This window comes from Vavraia culicis (genome assembly GCF_000192795.1).
Source record: "Vavraia culicis subsp. floridensis unplaced genomic scaffold supercont1.11, whole genome shotgun sequence".
NCBI classification, from domain to species: Eukaryota; Fungi; Microsporidia; family Pleistophoridae; genus Vavraia; species Vavraia culicis.
The window spans coordinates 50,197-70,330 of record NW_007360614.1 but is presented as its reverse complement, the minus strand read 5'-3'; the positions used below and the strand labels follow the sequence as shown (position 1 = coordinate 70,330).

Sequence of the window (20,134 nt, the reverse complement as noted above, 5' to 3'; positions counted from 1 at the left end):
CATTTTGTAATGATAACAATAAATAGTCTAATTAGATTGATAAATCTTTCATTTCTTCATGTAAGTGTGTTCATTATTATACTCGTGTTCATGACTATCATCCTAATTTATGTTTCCTGCTCGTCATGTTGCTAAACAAAGAGGTAACCATCGTAGTTATATTTGACTTTTGTCATCTGGCAGTTGTTATTTTATTTTGTGTCTGGCAGGTCATCCATATGTGTAGAACATGCAGTGATTGCAATTGAAAAGTTGATCGAATGTATCCATTGGGCGGTCTCGCATTTGACGCATTTGGTCGGATAAATGAGCTTTGTTAATGATGACAAGCAGCTTGGCACGTTTTAGAAATCATGCATAATACAGCATTGGCACGATAGACAAATTGCAAGCAGAATCTACCACAACATGTTGTTAAACAGGGTATAATTTTTGATATTCCACACCCCTTGCAATGTCCATTGATTCGCATTCTGCTCGTATTCGGGCTCTTATCGAACAGATAAAGCAGAACCCGTCTGCTAAACCATCAACAATAGATAAAACCGTTATTGAGAGGGCGTGTAGTTTCCTTAAAGTATCGGATTTAGATGCACTGGTACAGAACAAGAAAGTGGACATCAACAGAATTAACAAATTACTCCGAATTAAAAACGAAAAGGTGCACGAATTGCTGATAGGATTTGGAGAAAAAGAACTGACCTTGTGGAACGATGAAAAAATAGATGATCTTGTGCGAACTATGAGATGCTGACATACCGAATAGTTTCTTTGGTGCTGTATCGGGCGGTGCTTATCATCGGAAGTTGTACCAATGCTTAAGCTTGTAAAGAGGATAAAATTGAAGATCATAGAAGCAGAAAATAAATATCGCAAACGTATGCATTTATAAAGTGTTAGCGAGTATTGCATTGCAATACTACTATTTTTTGATTACTCTGATTTATTGTATTGCTTAATTATATGGCACAAAGATAATTATTTACCAATATTTTATATTTCAGAGTGGAATGGTATTAATTCGCTATGTATGGTATTTTTGCAATTCTGCACGTTCATTACGTTGTTAAATCTTTCTTAGCATATTAGATCCTTGCTGACGTGCTAATGTAGCTTTTTACGGCTTTTTCACCCAGAATACAAGGTTGCAGGTGCTATATTGGATGTATGAACAGGATGAGTTTGTTTATGGTGAGGTTGTAGTCATGCTTAATAAATTAACTTCCATAAAGAAATATGTATGTTGTGACAGGGAGGTGTATTTGTCGTAAAAAATATTCAAAATGTCTTTCAACGAGTGAAGGTCCCTGCACGATATTTATGATGGCATCTAGTACTAAAAAATGGACAAAAATATAAATAGCTCTTCAGATTGTTCCAAGTACCCGTATTTAAAGTGAAAAATAGATTTTTACGAACGAAAACGGTATTTATTTTGGAGCTTCATCGATTTATAGAATTAAAAAGACAAAGCTAAGAATTAAATTGCTAAAAAAATTTAACGATGAGCTAACACAATTAATATACATTTAAATTAGGTATGTACCATTAATTATGACTATCATTCACACTTTTGAGTCGTAACAGTACTTATCTTCGCTGTCTAAAATCAGTACAGAAGTAACAACTTTTGAGCAAAATTTACCAGGCATACTTCCTTAAACGTGATATATCATCGGGATGATAACTAAGGACGTACAATGTATCGATTCTGCCATGGTAAAAGGTATGTCAGAATCGATAGAGAAAATTTGAAAATGGTTGTCAAAACATGAGCAACCCCTGGACACGAATTACAAGAACATTAGGCCACTAATCAACAGAAAAACTTTTATTCATCGCTTCACAATAATATTCATGCAATGATCGCACTCCACATCAAATAGAACATCCAGCACCACAAAATCACAGTTTTCATCGGCGGTACTCATGATATTTTTACGGTAATACCTTTCGTTTTTCTCCATATCGTAGAACGAGCAGTAGAGCAGTTTATTGCCGTGGCTGATCATCTCTACTGTCACGTCGGCAAACATTTGGATGAACTGCTCAATAGTGCAGTCCTTCACTTCCAACTGATCCCAGAGGTTAAACTTTTTATTGAAAAGTTTGCACTCAAATTCAATGGGCGGCAGAGTCTCGGAGTGTGCGATAAACGGTAAAGCAAGATTGATAAACGAATTTTTGAAGATAATCTCGCTTTTGCGTCTTATTTGGATGAATTGGAGCTCATCTTCTTTTACCTCATTCTCATGACTCTCGGACAGCTTATCCTTGTTGAACAGGTACCTGTACATTTCTATACAAATAAGCCCGCTCACCACTGCAGTAGTTGTTGCAATCGCTGGTATTATCTTGCCTGCTATTCGTTTCACGTCCAGTCTTTCCGCATTCTTTATCTTGTAGTTCTGCGCTCTGAGGTTGGATGCAGCATAGACAAAGTCTACGTGCCAGTTCCTATCATCATCCTTCTCAAAGATGATCTTCTTCTTCTGAATGTTGTCGCATGGCTCCTCATCCATGTCGTCACAAAAATCATCTTTCGTAACTTTCCTACCATCAAGGTAACACGTGCTCAGCAGGTTGGAGCAGCTCAACAGGAACAGCAAATGCAGTTCATCACCTTCTGACAACTCTATTTCTGTTGGCACCCTCTTGGGCGGCTCCCAGAACCGCAGTCCTTCCTCGGTGATATGGTCTTCAGGGAACAGCTCCTTGAGCTTTTGGATGTTTGTCTTAAAGAAGCACACGAACAGCTCCACCGCATATTTTATGCACTCCTTCTTTGAGCATGGCGGGTTTTGGCCGATATATTCGAGCAAATTCTCGCCAAGCTTGACTTCGTCTGATTTCGCGCCACTCTCATCTACCACGTTTGCACTTCTGGATTCATCCGAATTGTTGTTCTGCTTTACTTCGGTAAAGAGCGTTTGAAATTGTGTGAGAGCCCACTCAATACAGTGCTCGATCAGGTGTGGAAAGTTTCGCACCGTGCAAAGCGGGATTTCTTTCTCGGGCGGGTCTCTACTTGATGAGTAGCTCTCCGTCAGATAAGGAATTACACATTGTGCGTTGCCCTTCGTTCCCAAGGTTCCACCGTCAAACAGAGGCTTCTTCAGAATAACGGCCCGTCCGTCCATGTACTGCCGCGCTTCTGCGTTATCCAGAGCAAGTGCAAAAAGATCGAATTTGCTGAGAAAGCAATCATTGAAGATGTTCTCTGTGTTAGAATTAACTGCGAGTGTGTACGGAACAATTTTATCTTTTCGAGTTTCTTCCCTCATTTGGCATATTACATTTGCTGCCACAGCACTTTTGAAATCAGAAATATCCTTTTTGCGGAATAAAAACTGCCTATTGAGGTTGCTCTCCTCAATTGTGTCCATATCTGTCACCGTAACATCAGATATCAGGTTCTTTAGGTGCTCGCAGCCTATTGCTCCGGCACCAACAAGGAAGATCTTGGCGTTTAGTATCTGATCCAGTTTTCTATTACCAAATAACACGACAAGATCTCTAAACTTGCTGTCTTCATGCTTGTAGTCATCTAAATCCACGTTTTTGTTTTTGTCCTTGTTGCTTTCCTCCTCCGTTTTGTCGCTGAAAAGATCTGGCAGGAGCAAATCGTACGAATTAAAGAAGTAGAACTGGAGCAGCGGCATGAAACGTTCTGAACAGAGTTTGAGCGCTTCCTGCGCAACGTACCCACCCAAAATACTTACAATAGGCATAAATGCAGCTGCACATGTCTCAGCAAACAATCCAGGTAACTCACTGCTCGCTTTGCCGTAGTTTTTCTCATAAATTTCCAAGAACTTCTCTCTGTCTGATTCATCACGTGGAAAAGGATCTCTTCCATGTTCATCTCTAAAAAGTGCGTGTGTATAAAATAACTTAAATATATCGTCGTTTTCCTCTTTTCCACACTCAGCAAGGCTCTTAAATTCAAAAACCTTTGTTTTCTTAATCTCCTCATACGTATCGCCTTCAACCGTACCTGTCGTACAAATTTGGAATTCAAATGGATTTATCACCGTAATACTGAAAACCGAGTCACCGACCTTAACACGGTCTCTGCTCTCAAAATTGTGCCGATCCACTGTTCGCAACGTGTACACATTGTGCTCCTCTGTTTTTTGCTTTTTGTCCCTACGATGTTGCTCGATAAGATCTTCCGTATATTCATCATCCTTTCTTTCGTACGATATATTGGTCACGCTCCCCAGCTTGGGACTTTCTCCGTTTACATCTCGTGTTGTGAAGTGTATAAAGTCGTTAAACACACATCCAGCTAATCCCTTTTGCATGCACCCGATAAACCCAATGTTGCACCGCCTCGTTGCCTCGTTTGCACGCTCCTGTTTCCGCAGGTCCGCATCTACCTGTACGAGCAGGGTGTAATTCTTGAGAACATCCTCTCTCATACCTTCGTTTTCCATGATATCGCAGATGCCCACATGCACATACGTGTTCAATTCTTTTAGCGCATTTAGAACGCTTTCATCTTTCCTCTGGCCCACATTCTGCGATTGAAAATAAAACCCTGTGTTCAAATCGTTCATCCGTACCAGTGAATTATCATAGATGTCTGTCCTTATCCCTGCTAGTATCAGATTTTTGGCTATTTCCTGGCCGAGCCCGCTCATTCCAACTATCAAAACCTTCGACTGCATCATTTTTACATGAGCTTTTGGTCCAAGTACAAGCAGTTGTCTCGAGTATAAAGATTCGTTGATTGATGATCCCGTGGCGTCTGTTTGCATCCCTAGGGTCGGCAAAGAATTTTTATTTATCAGAAAAAACAAAACGAAAATTTGCAAATTTCACCAATCAATTGCCAAGGAGGATGTATTGAACTCGGAAATGATTTGTGTATGCTGCGTAAAAGTTATTTGTGCATGGAGATCCTATGAAAATTGGGGCTCATAATGTTCACACGGCTAATACCTGATTGACCAATAGCCAATGGTAAACATTGAAAATCTCATTAGAGAATATCTGATAAGAGCACTTGGACAGGAAACACGCAAAATATTAAATTTACCGTAGGCATATGCGTTCTCTCTTGACAGCTCAGTCCAAAAGCACAACCACGGGAGTAAAAAAACATACAACCTAAAGACGAGTGGACATAATATATCCCGGCAGACCGGGAAGCGTGTTTATACGGATGTTGTTATATGAGAAACAAATAGACTTATGCCTAGTAAAAAGGTACAACCACGCTATTTTTTATATTTTACTTGGCTTCGCACTCTTCGTAATGAAAATTATGTGCGAGTTGAGATCCATCCTTTCCAGGTAATGTTTCCAAACTGAGGATACCCGCAACAATTTGCTCAATTGTGAGCAGCTGTTATTCATTGATCTGATAATATGATTATGGACTTGATAGTATTTTGTAGTTAATCGTACTTCGCTCAGGTATTCAGATCCCTGCTGAATTTTTCCATACCAATGGAGAATGGTTCGTAGTACATCGCCAATGAATGATGTACGGTTCAGCGCAAAATACGATATTTAAGTGTTTAATTGTTATCAACAATCTAAAATTATGAAATTGCACGCTTACGACCGATGTAATTCGCGTGTAGATAGCATGTTGTGATTTTTTATTTTAGTTAAAAATACTCATATTTACAATTCATCATCGTAAAAAACCTAGCACTTTCTAATTTATCACGTGAAAATAAGATGTAAAAGACAAATGCTGTTACATACATGGGAATGTTCGTATTATGGTGTATGCGCCACACATTTAGCAACACCAACCGATATTGGTTAGTGAACACGTTATCTGTACCACTGACGTGAAATACCCAGGAATCTAAGATCCAGCCACAATATCCGCGAGGACATTCAGTCAAACGGTACCGAGAGTATCCACAGAATCGCAATATTTCATTATAATTGGGTACATAGTCGGATATTAAACGGAATAGAAATGCTGTCGTGCATCAATTGATCAATGTTAGATAAATCATTGACACAGCAATTCGCTAACCAAACCAAGTCACTAAAAAATGCTTACTTTAAGGTTATTATCTCCTTATACCGATATTAAATACCTTTTAAATAACATTTATAGCATCAAACTCATCTACTTTAACACGTTCAATGGTGCCAACCATAAAAATTATAAAAACGTGAAATTGTGCATTGCTAAAGTAACGATCACCGGGTTGCGGTAGAAAGGATGCGAATACCAACGCGGCACATCGTAAAAATGTGGAATGTTTTTATTGCCACTGGCTGTACTGCTCTGTGATGACAGAAACACCATGATAAGTTAAAAGACCGAACTGCAACGATGTATTTTAATCTTTACGCCTCATCATCGCAACTTGTCTCTTCAGTGTTTCTTTCCTGATGTTCATGACCGCTTTATCAACATTGAGTAGCACATGGTTAATCATCTCTGGATAGCACTCCTCCGTATTTTCAAAGAATACCACACCGTTGTTCTGATCTATCTTACACTGCAGGTCGTGGTTGTTAACTTCATCACAGATTTGCTCAACACATTTGTTCAACGGTGACATAAGAAGAGCAGACAGATCAGCAAAAGTGATCGATGAGCAAAATCGGCTTATTATTCGCAAATTGTGATCATTAATTGCATCTAAAATTTCCTTCTCGTACGAACTGTTTATTCGTCTGAGTACAAGCATGACATTCTCCTTGTCAATGAGCTCAATACTCCTGAAATAATCGATTTGCTTCCTTATCTCTTCCACATTGTACTTGTTTTTGTGCAGCCGCTCGAGATACTCCGTTTTTTCTTTCATTTTGTTCGACAGAATAGCAAAAAACGATGCGTAGATGCAAAAGACCTCCTTGATTTTTCGGTTTAAATGCTCAGCACAGCCTCCCAGCTCGAAAAAATGTGTGAACTGGGGTACTTCGTACTTCTGATCGCTGCTATCAGGCATTTCAAGGATTTCCATTAGGATCTTTGTTGCTTCCAACAGATCTCCCGTCATTCCAAAATAATCCGTTTTGAGTAAAGCCAACATGAAAACAGAAACCTTGTCATTCACCGCTTCTAAATGCTTCTTCTTTACCTTCTTAACCATTATCTCGGCTCTTATAAAATCCTTGGTTAAAATGCACAGTTTCAGAACATCCAGCTGATAAATCGCAATCTCATGCAAGCTAAGGCTGCTAAATGTCTCTATGGGCACGTTATACGCAATCTCAAGGGCCTTATCACACATATTAAATTTTTCATAAATTTTCTTTATGTAGTTTGCATAGTCTCGACGCTGCTTCTCCAAGTACAACTTCCCCTCGATCACACTCGTCAAAACCTCGACCATAAATTTCACGTTCCTTTCGGGGAATTCTTCACTGTCTAGCCCGTCCTTATGCATTTCAAATACTTTGTCAATCAGCCACTGGTAACTAATTTTAATCTGATTCTTTTTCTTAGAAAGAAGCTTTAAAAGGATCAAAAGATCATTTTCCGACTCACAAAGTGATAGCATGGATGTGAATGTCTGTAATTGCTTTTCGTGGTTGTTGTCTAAGCGGTTGACTCGCTCTTGTTCCAGTAGTTCATCCATTTTCAGGGGCAGATTTTTTGTTTACATGATAAATTTGGAATTGGTAGGAGGCAGCCTTGTGAGACATAAGAATGCAAGCGGAGATCACAGCATTCATAAGCTGAAAAATGACTTGAATGTTAGGAGAAATGCACAGCTGTCCGTTCATAATGCTCATTATAACGCGTAAAGTGGTATAGGTCGGTCATCAAAAATTGCTCTCTTTATTAAAAGCTCCTTGTGGCACGATGTAGTGGAATAAAATGAGCTATACGTTCTTATACCATGGAAATGAAACGCTGATCAATGCTAACTGGGGAGTGTTCACGCAAGAAATTCTCATTAAGAAGAGTTGCACTGAATATTCATCAATAATACCAGGTCCTAGCGACGTTCATTATTAATGGCCAGAGAGTAAAAACAGTACTGAAGTCATTATAAAATGAATATTTGTTGAGTCTGGTTTATTTTTCTTTGTCAAGGGAAACACTCGTGTTGCATCGCATTTTCTGAGTAATACATCTTTGGCATGGTCAACCGTGATTTTTTGTGCATACAGTACCAAAAAATGGGTAGGCATCGGCTTAAATACTTTGCTAGAACATTTTTACGAAGTGCCTCTAACGTATTATAAATTTACTGGGCCAATTCAAAAATAAAATGAAATGGAAAGAAAATAAAGCCTTTTATGCCTTATTTTCTTAGACAATTTCCCCTTTTACAACTCATTCACAGAGTAAATCTTTACAATTTACAATTCATGTTATTAAGCATCATAGACAGGAAGTTATTTACGTTTTCGTGACAAAAAAATAATTTTGAACTGCAGGTTACGTGCACGTCCCTGTTGATTACAGGTGTTTGTTCAAATTTAAAATGCGAGATGCTTAAATATTGAGTTTTGAACAAATTTATTAATTTAGAATTGTAATTTTTACTGTCAAGAATGAGTGGAAAGGTGTTGGTCGATATGACATGACTTTATCCACAGCAAATTTTAGTAAAACAGTGACAGTAACAACTCATCGCATACAGCACACTTATAGATTATTTATAACCAATATATGTGCTTTAGTACGCGTTTTTAGTACATGCCATGCTTGTTATATCTGTGCCTTTCCAATCTTTGTTAATGACCGGATCTCTGACACAGAAGGTCAGATACTCGGACCTGCTTTTCTGTAACTGCGTCAATTAATCGATCAAGAAACGGAATAGTAGCACAGTAAAGCATGCACAGTATCAATGTACGTTGAAAAGACACACCGAGTACATTACTTTTCCGTTCATTGATAACAATTCGTTCACGGAGTTACATATCGAGCAAGGTCTCCTTTTCGATTCTCCTTTAACGTGAAAGATATTCGGTGTTACTGTGATGAGGAACTCATCAATGCTCTGTAGTTGGTGTTACAAGCACAGCTGCGGTGTTTATCGGAATGTAGAAGTTTCGATGAAAGTATAGGTAGATGTAATTACACTCTCATTTATAGAAACTCGACAACGTAATGGTCCTATTGGTCACTACGAGATATAAAAGAGAGAGGAATGTGCGATACCATGGATAAAAATCGCAAGAAAATCATGGAAGAGCTTATGCAAAAACTTGAGGAGAAAAACAGAAAGCGGGAAGAGAATGGTGGTGGAAGAGACGAAGCAAGCGCAAGAAATGTGTTGGAACAGGGCATACGGGAAAATGAGGTCAGAGGCGATGATGAATCAAAGGATAAAGTGCAAGTAGACGATGATGTTCTATACATAGACAAAGAACTGCTAAGTGATCGGAAGAGCAAAACGAAAAAACGATCTGAAGGTCTGAAGAACGCTATAAAGTGCATTCAATGTCAGTTCGAAGTGAACGGCAGTGAAGTGAACTTCGTGTTTTATTGTCCGCAGTGCAACGAGTATTGGTTGATTTTAAATGAGATGATGGGGATAGAAGGAAATGAATCATCGATAAATTTGAGCAGATTAGGCGATAATGTTGAGGACGAGAGCAAGGTCGAAGTTTTGCAGAAAATTTTGGCTGATTTGTTGCCTAGCGTGAGCAGTGAAGATTCAAAAGACGAAGAGAAATATAGAACTGAGATAGAAGCGACTGAAAAAGAAGAAAGTAAGGCGTCATTTGACAGAGAACAACTGAATTTAGCTATATCGGACGTTATAGAAGCGCTTCAAAGCAGGAAACAAGATAGTAGTCGTTCACGAATCTCTAAGAGCGGAGCGTTAAGACAAACGGGCTTCTTCAGCATAGGCATACAGGAGGGAGCCGCAAATGTTCCAGAGCCAAAGAATAAACCAAAGGTGGGAGCGAAAAGTGAAACAGCGAGCAAAGAGAGCGTAAATAAGTCCGGAAAGGCATTAAAAAGAAAAGCAGACGAGATGAACGAAAAGCCGTCCGATCTAACAGATGAGACCACACAGCAAGTACAAGGAAAAGAGCGAACATCAGGGAAGGAAGAGGAGCCTGGAGCCGTAGATAAAAAGGAGTCGAAAATATTCTATACACCTATAAGCGTGAGTGATACGTACTTGATACTACAGAACGAAAGCACCACAAAATCATCAGAAACAGGAAAAGCTATTGATGGGAAAGACTCGCGAGTTGAGAGCCTGGAGAGGTCTAATACGAAAAAGGAGATCGAAAAATCAGTTGATCAGGAAAGCATAGCAGGAAAATCATCAAAAGGAACGAGTGTTGGGGAGAAATCTGCTAAATCGCTCATTAAAGAGAAACTGCCGCAAGAAAGTCCAAAGGAAGAGACAGATAGAAGTATAAAAAGTGTGGATATGCAGAGTGCAATGGGAAATACAGTTAGTGAGCTTAATGACAATTTAAAGGTCATGATGCCAAGTGAGTTTGTGCAGCTCGAAGAGGGCGAGATATCTGATCGGGATCACATGCGGCCAGAACATAAAACAAGTTCTACACAGGCTGTGGATGGTAAATCGGAGAAATCGAGCGTAAGTTCGGTGGAAAAGGGAAGCAAACCAGGTGAAAAGACATTTTACACCGACATGCTGAGCACGATCAGCCAATTATGGAGTAAAAAATCGGTCAACAAGAAGTCACCACGTGATAGGAGCGAATTAAGCTCGAGCCAAGCCCGAAAGATGGACAAAACACCGGCTGAAGCAGGAAAAGAAAAGCCTACCGGTACAAGTATGGAATCACGATCTTCAATGGATAAACTGGAGAGTTCTGGTCGAGATAAGGAAAAAATAAGTAGCAAAATTAGTTCTGTGACTCCATCAATTTCTATCAGAGAGGTGAAACAATCGTCCATGGTAAAAAGTACTACTCCAAAAAACGAAGAAACGTCTGAAGAACAAACTAAACCCAGGACCGAAACCGAAAAAGGCAGTAAAAATGGTAAATCGACTGTGTCATTTGCTGGTGAGAAAATGGTCGAGAGTAAACCGATCGATAGGTCAAACGTTGATAGAACAGAAGGAACAGGCTATGCAGCGGATGTGGAGAATGAGCTGTCCATGCCCGTAAAGGATGGAGTATCAGAGGAACGAAAAACAGAAAGCTCTGATAAGTCGGTTAGTGCGCGGTCAACGGGCAAGAACACCGTGGAAAGGAGTATAACGGTATCGTCTCGGGAAAATGCGCAAAAGCCATCGCAGAAGGTAGTTGGAAAGGGAAACTCACACAATTTAGTCGATGACATGCGTAAATTGGTGGAAGAGGAGGAAAGTCTTAAAGTAAAGAAAAAATCACCGAATAACACTATAAAATCGGACAGCAGCTTCACAACGCAGACGAGAACAACAACCGACAGATCATCTGAAAAATCCTCTAAAATTTACCAGATGAGCGATGCAGAGCTCAAAGAAGCAATCGGAGACACAGAAAAATTGCAATCCTTAGAAAAGAAGCTGAATGCCACCAACAGTACGCTGAACAGACATGTCTCATCCATACAGGATGCTGTAGGAGCACATGATGATTTTATCACCGCACAAGAGGTGGTTCTAGGCGATGAAACATTGAAACAAATGGAGAATAAAAGTAGAGAAGAGGAAGAACAGAGCAAAGCAGAGAAAAAAGTTCAAAAAACAGTGGAGGGTTCAGGTGTGACGGGCTCATCGAAGCCGACACTTGGAAAATCAATGATTGATTCGTTGCAGGTTCGTAAGCGCTCAAGATCAGAACTGGACAAGGAAGATGAAAAAGCAGCAGAAACAGTGCCAACAGAGACAATAACTGTAAGAACACCCACTGAGGAAGTGTTTAACGATTCAGATATAATAGACAACGTGCCAACAGAGAAAAAATCGTTTATTGACGTTTTGAAAAGTAAAATTGACTCGAATAGGTCGGTAAGGGATATTGGCGACCATACAGAAAGTGAACAAAGCATTGGAGTAAGCTATTTTGATGACGATAAAAGGAAAAGTAGCCTTGGAAAGAGTAATGAGATATCGGAGCGGATGTTTGGTTCAAAGGTATCAGCAGATGCTAAAACAATTGAGAACATAGGGGATTACAACGATGCTGAGCAGCAAGTAGCCGAAGAAAGCAGAGAAGGGATGAAGTCGGATGGCAAAACAATTGAGAACATAGGGGACTACAACGATACTGAGCAGCAAGTAGCCGAAGAAAGCAGAGAAGGGATGAAGTCGGATGGTAAGACAATTGAGAACATAGGGGATTACAACGATACTGAGCAGCAAGTAGCCGAAGAAAGCAGAGAAGGGATGAAGTCGGATGGTAAGACAATTGAGAACATAGGGGATTACAACGATACTGAGCAGCAAGTAGCCGAAGAAAGCAGAGAAGGGATGAAGTCGGATGGCAAAACAATTGAGAACATAGGGGATTACAACGATGCTGAGCAGCAAGTAGCCGAAAAAAGCAGAGAAGGGATGAAGTCAGATGAGAATATGGCACGTGATGAAAGAAAAAATATGGAACGCAGTGCAGGTCCAGTCTCTGAATCGTCGTCTCCAGCAGGAAAGACAACAACTTCATCAGAGATCAGAACAAAGAGCAGGAATATGTCGACCATAACCAATTATGGAAGTGGTGTGAAGAGCGAAAGCTCGACTAGTAGGTTGAAAGACTCGGTGATTAAAGAAGTTAAGAATCTAAGCAGCATTAAAGAAAGCTCTAGCCGGAGCACAAGCCCTACACTGAGCTCTACACCAGTTAAGAGTGCTAAGAAAGAAAAAGGCAGGATCAGCGAGATCAGAAAAACTCTCACAAGTGGTCAAAAAGAGGATAAAAAGGCTTTATTATCAAAAAGTATTTCGAGCAAGGCATCGTCTAGTGTTGAACAAAAGTCTCCTGTTCCAGAAAAGTCTAAACCCAGCAAAGCATCTATTCCAAGTGCAGAAGATAAATCAACGGTCAGAGAACCGCTGAGTTCAGGTGACATAGTCTTTCCCAAAACACCAACAACCAGTAACATCAAAGAGAGAAAAAGTACTTCAGTGAATGTGTCTACAGCCGGTTCTAGCACTATATATAGCAACAGCAATCCTCTGGTCGTAGTGGATACGGATAAAAAGGAACCAAAGGAAGAAGAAAGCTCTGAAAAATTGCCAATGCAACAGAAAAGTGATGAAAAAGGGGCGCAACCGAAGTTAGAGAAAATGACTGATGGATCAGTGGCAAAGGATAAATCACTTAGATCTGTTGGATCTAAAGGTGTGCCGGTAGAATTAATGTACGAAGATGTATCGGCAGCTAGAGAATCTAAAATAAAGGGAGTTGATGGTGTGACCAAGAAAGAGACTGGAGATGAGAAATTGAAAGGGAAAAAAATTGAAGGCGAAGAGAAAAAGAAAAAATTGGTAGATGATAAAAGAAAGGAAGGGGAGCCAGCTGAAGACAAGAGCATGGCAGATAAAGTGCCTTCAGATAGAAGGACGGGTGAAAAACAGCCAAAGGATAAAGAACAAATCGATCTATCCAAAATACAGAAAGGTCGTGGAACCAAATCTGATATGATTGCAAGTTCCTCTTCAAGCACGAGAAAAGAATCTGTAGAGAATCAGCATAAAGCCTTCATTAGCGATAAAGAGGGAATGGAACAAAGTACAAGTAAAGTACCCGTTTCTCAGCTCAAGGAGTCTATTAATCATTCAGTATCATCGAGCACACACGACAAATCTGTGTCAAAGGTTGAACAGTCGGAACAAAAGACCGACGAAAAACAGCAATTAACGCATCATGTGTCATTTTCCGATTATTCATCCTATGAAGTCGAAACAGTCGAAGAGGAACCTGCTGCAGGACGTAGAGATACAGAGGAAGAAAAGGTGAAAAAGAAGAAGGCCAGGAGATCGAAAGGAGAGGAATCTACAGAGATTGGCAAAGAATCGCGAGCAGCCTCTGTGATAATTCCTAGATACAAATTGAAACCGACCCGTAAAAGAAAGGACAAACACAAGGTGAAGGTTTATCTCTTGCACTCACGGATGACTTCGTCCGACAGTCTATCAGACAAATCAGATAAGGTAGATGTCGGTGATGGACGCGTACAACAGCTGGTAAAGTTCTTTGAAAAGATTATAAAGAAGACAGATGAGAAGAAAGAATAGAAATTCTAAGTAAATTTCATATTTTAAGATATTTTTTACCTTAATCAAGTGTTCTCCACGGGACTACGTTATACACACTATCGGGTGGTATGACATATAAGATTTTCTCCTGCCGCAGAAAAGATGCATCTTACACGTAGAATGTACAAATTTATAACAAACGGTTTTGTGGCACAAAGTAACAAAAAATCATGGTTATTAATTTTTATCTCATACCGTTCATTAATACCATCTTTTACAGGCAACAAATTATGGATGTGATTATTGCACGCAATTTGATTTGACATAGTATAGTAAAATGTACTATTCGATTATGATGCAAGAACTGCTTGTATCAGCAAGGATGGATATAAGTGCATGGTTAAAAAGAGTATTTATTTCCATTAAATGATGTTGGATATGAGCCGACAAATGCATTCCAAGAGTAAATCACTTGAACGATCGTTCACACGAGCGATGTTCATAAAGAGAAGTATAAAGCGCAATATTTCAGAGCTTTCTGCTGTATGACTGGATCGTACATTCGCAATCCGTTTTATACAACCATGCAGGCAGCACTAATATTGCCTAAAAGTCAGCAAACACATGTCGATGACAATTATGAACGCTATTTCCATCTATCTCTCAGCTTCAACGCATTTTTAATCTGTGATATACCATGGTACTTTTCAAAATCGGATGCAATACCTAGTTCCACTAGAAAATGCTTGTGTTTATCTCCGTTAAAGTGCCTTTCAAATTCCTTTCTTCCCTTGTAAACACAATTTTTGCAAATCTCACATATGTACTCCACGTTAAGACCACGCTGCTTGTATAACCATCGAGGAATAGGATTGCCTGTCTCATCTCTATATATCCTGGTATTATAAATCTTTTTCTCCTTCTCTATGTTCATAACACTCTCCGTGCCCTGCACGGATACCGCCAACTTAAGTTCCGTTTCAAGAAAAGTAAGTAAAAGTTTCACTTGTGCCTCTAATCTGTTCACATATGTGCTGGTAACACGAACATATTCGCATCTCAGTTTCAAATAAACATTTATACATTTAGTTACCTTGTAATCTCTGTCGTTATCGGTGGCTTCCATATTCTTAAGAAAGGCTATTTTTGCTTTGTTGTGCTTCTTACCGGCTGCATGGTATTCAAACACACTCTTTGCAATATCTACCATGCAGAACATGCAATACACCTTATTTTCGAACGTGTTCCATACTTTATGCTCACTTTCCGCACAACTGAGAAGCCTGCTTATTTTCTTATGACGTATTACCGGTTTGCTCTTGTATACAAAATCTTTCAAGTAGTGCCGTAGATGTAGAAGAGCGAAAAGATGCTCAAACTCATTCTCGATCTCCAAGGCGAAATTTGTCACTTTCTGAAGAACTTCTTCATAGCTAACCGCGTAGTACGCTTCTAAAAAGCGCAGGTCTAGGCATGTTCCGTAGTTCTCTTGTGCCGAGAAAAGAGCTTCTATCCTCGGTAGCAGTCTTCTTCGTAGGGTGCTGCGCACAACACCATCTTCAACACTTTTGAAGTCCTCGTTAAAATGATCTAATACGGTCTCTGGATCTTCGTCACGCTCCTTCAACTCATCAAAATGTTTTTGAATTTTTTCTCTGATCTTTTTGACCTTCCTTTGCCTGTGTCTAAGCAAATACTTGTTGAGCAGTACGATCTTTGGTGAGTTATCTTTACATCTTCTTATCTCGTCAATACTTTGAATTTGGAACTCTAACTTGCGAATGAGGATCAAATATGAAAAAAACGAGCAGTGCATTTGCAAGGGGTGGCAGAAGGTGAATAGTCATGTCATATCTGTTCTAAATAGATCAAATTTTATTTGTGGATCTAAAAAAATGGGTGAATAACAATTGGTAAGGAACGTTCTATACGTTCCGTTGGTGATGAAGGTACAACATTTAGTACTTTTAAAGCTTAAAATATTAGAACAAGCAAACTAAGCCACTGTAACCAATTTACACTTTATTAACAGCTGATGTTACTTCGACTTTGCATTTGAACGGCTACGCCGTATGGTCATAAACTGTGATTTGACTTTCTTTTTACAATTTTTCATAGGTTTAAACGACCATAGACCGATGTTTATTAGTTGACAGTTTACGTACTCCAATCTGCGCTTTATACGCTTCAATAGTTTGTTCTGATCTGAATTGTTACCATGCGGGTTCCTATTTTTGTCTACATTGGCCGTGTTGCCGTCATTATAGTTTTCATCGTAGTTGGCATCATCTGGTAAAATTATTGTGCTGCCGCTTTCAGCAGGATCTACCTTTTTTACCGACTTGATAACGCTGTACTTGACAGGCTGAAATTTGCCGTGTGTTTCCTTTGCATGTGAAACTGCTTTGCCGCTCTGATCATCATTTTTCCCATCTCGATTTACTTCGGATAGTAGTTTTGGTTTTTTTCTTGATGTCCTTCTTCGCGGTAAACGATTATGTGGTGATTTAACAGGTCTATTTTGCTGAATATCATCATCCCACTCGTCATCAAACGGTTTACCACTTATTTTCTTATTCTCATCCTTTTTACCGTTTCTCATACTCTTATCATTCAAATTACTATCTTCTGGTGTATCTACATTATCCCATTTGTTGTTCATATCTTTGTTTTTGAAATCTTCACCATTTTTACCGGCTGAATCATTTGGCCAACTTTTATCCATGTTTTCCTTAGGCTTGCTTTTTCTTCCGGGTGCATCATGATCAGACTCAGCCGGTCTAGCAAGTCTCTTAATGAACTTAGCTACCCTTGGATGCCTTAGAAATGCTAGATTGTCATTAAATGCAGGTTTTTCATTTTCTGCTGCCAAGGAAAAAGGATCGGGTAACGCCCTGTGATGATCTTTTGCAGAATACCATTCTAATATATTGTCACTTGGAAAGAAATACGCCATATTATGTTCAATTTCAGACATTTTTACAAGCTCATTTTTCGTTTTTGCATCATCATATGCCATTTGTTGCTCGTCCATAGTTGCACTAGCACCAATTCCAAAATTTTCGCCAAGACTAATATCTTTGAAATGACCAAAATACTTTTTAGGTGAGCTGAAATGGTTCAAAAACTCGTTCAAATTTCCATAAGATAGCACATTGGTCGACAGTGTATGAAGAACGATGATGTGAATGAGCATAATAATCTTGGCAAGACTTTAAAATATAATAAACGGATTGAAAAACTTTGTGTCCAAAGAAATCAAATTATTGGTTATGTTCACCTGTATTGATCATAATTGTCATATTTGACAGGTCATATTTGGCAGTATACGTTAGTTTAATGATGCATGATGTGTGAGCTATCAGTTTTTCTGCTGATATACTAATTAGCTTGGATTTAGATAAAAAACACTAAGTGAAGGTTTCAGACGCGTCGTCGTTCTTCATGCCTCATGTGTTATACACTCCTTATGATTTGTAAAACTGTTTGCAGTTCAATCGTACACCAACCTGATTTGCTGTAACGCTTTTCATCGATTATAGCACGGATTACAGACAAATAGGGCATTAGCGGTATTATTAGAACAGGCAGCATGATCATAACGGAGAAATTACATTTGGAACACTTGGATAGGGCGCTGCCAGGAATAAAAGGGTATAACAAGCAGACAACGCACCAGAAGGTAAAGATCTTTTTACATATGATAAGAAGGTTTGGTAGTTACTGCATCAGATCGATGCATGGTGAGCACTTAACTGAACTATTATCTTTTGCTTTAAACCTTAGTTATAATGGTGCTGCGAAATTCATATTGATAAATACTAATACGGCAATAAGGAATTATACCAAAAATAGAACGATATGTGTAATAAGAAGTGACGAGGATGTATTTGTTAAACATTGCCGTAATAAACAACAACATTTTTACATCTGTGATGATGACACTCTGCTTGTCAAGTGTTAGGGCTATGAACTTGGCATTTTAGTTATTTTAGCGAGAATAATTTTCCACATTCTTAATTCCACGGTACAAAACAAAAGAATCATCTCTCAAAATGCGTAGTGCAAACAACAAAACATTAGAGCTTGTCATGTTTATGATTTTATGGTGTTATTGGAGTGCTCAACACATCATTAAACACGATTTTCAAGCACCAGTTAATTTGTTGACCCCCTATCGGGATGCGAAACGAGACAAAGCAGCGGTAAAAAACACGGCAAGTACTTTAAAGGAAGAAAAAAAATTTTTATTGATAACCAAATTTTTGTTCTGCCTCATAAACAAAAGCAATGTAGCCTGCGGTCCTATAAAAAGGCATATAGTGGAACAGAAATTTGAGTATCGAATGAGAATATAAGACTAAATTTCATTTCCGTGATCAAATATGCAGAACAAGAAAATGCATCCAAACATGTCCCATACTTTCTATGTACGCGTACTCGTACCCACTTTTATATCTGGGCGGATTCCGCTGTCCAAAAATTAAAAGTTCCAAAAAAATGAAAATTCAAGCCCTACAGGGATGTCGCTACCAAATCAGCTATTGAGTTCCAACATGGATAAAACGGGTTCAGTGCCGTTAAAAAAGAATGACATGACTGTGGCAATCACCCAAACCGAAAGAACGCCTGCCAGGATATACTTTGATTTTCAAGCAACCACACCGGTAGATCCTCGTGTGCTAGACGCGATGCTTCCGTATTTCACGACAAAATACGGAAATCCACACTCAAGGACACATTTTTTTGGCTGGGAATCTGAGAAGGCTGTTGAGATGGCGCGCAAGCAGGTTGCTGATCTGATAGGTGCACACGAGAAAGAAATAATTTTTACCAGCGGTGCCACCGAGAGCAATAACCTGGCAATCAAAGGAGTCGTTGACTGGAAAGCACAGGAGGGCAGCCCCGTACACATAATTACAACACAAATTGAGCACAAATGTGTGTTAGACTCGATGAGATTTTTGGAAGAGAAAGGTGCGCGAGTGACATATCTGAAGATTGACAAGAACGGAGTAATTGATCTGGAAGAGCTGAGGCGCAGCATTGCGGATGATACTGTGTTGGTTTCCATCATGGGCGTTAATAACGAGATAGGCACGGTGCAACCGCTTGAGGAGATTGGGAAGATCTGTAGAGACAAAAAAGTTTTGTTCCACTGCGATGCAGCACAAACATTTGGGAAACTGGGAATTGATGTCAATAAGATGAACATTGATTTGCTAAGTATCTCTGGACATAAGATATATGGACCGAAAGGAGTTGGTGCGCTGTACGTTCGCAGACGGCCACGTGTGAGAATGGTGCCTTTATTTAGTGGTGGCGGGCAAGAGCGTGGCCTTAGGAGTGGCACGGTGCCCACGCCACTTGTTGTTGGGCTTGGTAAGGCAGCTGCCGTGTGTAAGGAAGAAATGCAGAAGGACTTCAGCTGGATTGAGTCACTTTCAAACAAATTATACACGTATGTGAAAGATGTCATCCCCAAAGTCATAAAGAATGGCAGTTTTGAAACGAATCCTCTCCGATGGTTTCCGGGGTGCCTGAACCTCTCGTTTCCTCACGTGGAGGGTGAGGGTCTGCTGATGGCGCTGAAGAATATCGCATTGAGCAGCGGTAGTGCGTGCACTAGCGCGTCACTCGAACCAAGTTATGTTCTGCGGGCACTTGGAAATGATGATGAGCTCGCCCACTCATCGATCCGTTTTGGCATTGGACGGTTTACCACACCGTGTGAGATAAAAGAGGTTGCTAAGCAAACAACAGATGCAGTGAAGAAACTGAGGGATATGTCGCCGTTGTACGAGATGGAACAAGAAGGCATCGACTTAAAGACGATAAAATGGACATAGGGCCGTAACCAGCAAATGTCTTTGTCCGAGTTTTCTCTTGGAGGCCGGAAATGAAATGGTCAATTTTCAGTCGAGTGTTATTTTTGCTTGTCTGAGTGCTGCGGATTTCCTATCCCGAACGAGAAGGATATGAGTCGTGTTGGCTGCCAGCGCACAGGAGTAGGTATGCACACGTTCTATAACACGGATGGTGTAAAACCGGAGTACTAAGTAAATTTATTACCC

At 39.7% G+C, this 20,134-nt stretch overlaps 8 protein-coding genes across 8 annotated transcripts; 4 read left to right on the top strand and 4 right to left on the bottom strand.

The window, feature by feature from the left end:
* Window positions 1-1,835: 1,835 nt before the first annotated feature.
* VCUG_00852 (ubiquitin-activating enzyme E1) lies at window positions 1,836-4,763 on the bottom strand (the record flags this gene model as incomplete). The annotated part of the gene is made up of 1 exon (XM_008075681.1): window positions 1,836-4,763. The coding sequence occupies one exon, from the start codon at window positions 4,761-4,763 to the stop codon at window positions 1,836-1,838; it is 2,928 nt and encodes a 975-aa protein (XP_008073872.1).
* Window positions 4,764-6,181: 1,418 nt separating this feature from the next.
* On the bottom strand, window positions 6,182-7,565 carry VCUG_00851 (uncharacterized protein; the record flags this gene model as incomplete). Its single annotated transcript, XM_008075680.1, has 1 exon — window positions 6,182-7,565. One exon carries the CDS (start codon window positions 7,563-7,565, stop codon window positions 6,318-6,320), a length of 1,248 nt encoding a protein of 415 aa, XP_008073871.1. The 3' UTR covers window positions 6,182-6,317.
* Window positions 7,566-9,104: 1,539 nt separating this feature from the next.
* VCUG_00850 (uncharacterized protein) lies at window positions 9,105-14,099 on the top strand (the record flags this gene model as incomplete). The annotated part of the gene is made up of 1 exon (XM_008075679.1): window positions 9,105-14,099. The coding sequence occupies one exon, from the start codon at window positions 9,105-9,107 to the stop codon at window positions 14,097-14,099; it is 4,995 nt and encodes a 1,664-aa protein (XP_008073870.1).
* Window positions 14,100-14,706: 607 nt separating this feature from the next.
* VCUG_00849 (uncharacterized protein) lies at window positions 14,707-15,876 on the bottom strand (the record flags this gene model as incomplete). Its single annotated transcript, XM_008075678.1, has 1 exon — window positions 14,707-15,876. One exon carries the CDS (start codon window positions 15,874-15,876, stop codon window positions 14,707-14,709), a length of 1,170 nt encoding a protein of 389 aa, XP_008073869.1.
* A 194-nt stretch (window positions 15,877-16,070) lies between these two features.
* On the bottom strand, window positions 16,071-17,310 carry VCUG_00848 (uncharacterized protein). The gene has a single exon (XM_008075677.1). The coding sequence runs from the start codon at window positions 17,254-17,256 to the stop codon at window positions 16,099-16,101; it is 1,158 nt and encodes a 385-aa protein (XP_008073868.1). The 5' UTR covers window positions 17,257-17,310; the 3' UTR covers window positions 16,071-16,098.
* Window positions 17,311-17,652: 342 nt separating this feature from the next.
* Window positions 17,653-18,024, top strand: VCUG_00847 (uncharacterized protein; the record flags this gene model as incomplete). Its single annotated transcript, XM_008075676.1, has 1 exon — window positions 17,653-18,024. One exon carries the CDS (start codon window positions 17,653-17,655, stop codon window positions 18,022-18,024), a length of 372 nt encoding a protein of 123 aa, XP_008073867.1.
* A 91-nt stretch (window positions 18,025-18,115) lies between these two features.
* On the top strand, window positions 18,116-18,418 carry VCUG_00846 (uncharacterized protein; the record flags this gene model as incomplete). Its single annotated transcript, XM_008075675.1, has 1 exon — window positions 18,116-18,418. The coding sequence occupies one exon, from the start codon at window positions 18,116-18,118 to the stop codon at window positions 18,416-18,418; it is 303 nt and encodes a 100-aa protein (XP_008073866.1).
* A 165-nt stretch (window positions 18,419-18,583) lies between these two features.
* Window positions 18,584-19,909, top strand: VCUG_00845 (cysteine desulfurase, mitosomal; the record flags this gene model as incomplete). Its single annotated transcript, XM_008075674.1, has 1 exon — window positions 18,584-19,909. The coding sequence occupies one exon, from the start codon at window positions 18,584-18,586 to the stop codon at window positions 19,907-19,909; it is 1,326 nt and encodes a 441-aa protein (XP_008073865.1).
* Window positions 19,910-20,134: the final 225 nt, after the last annotated feature.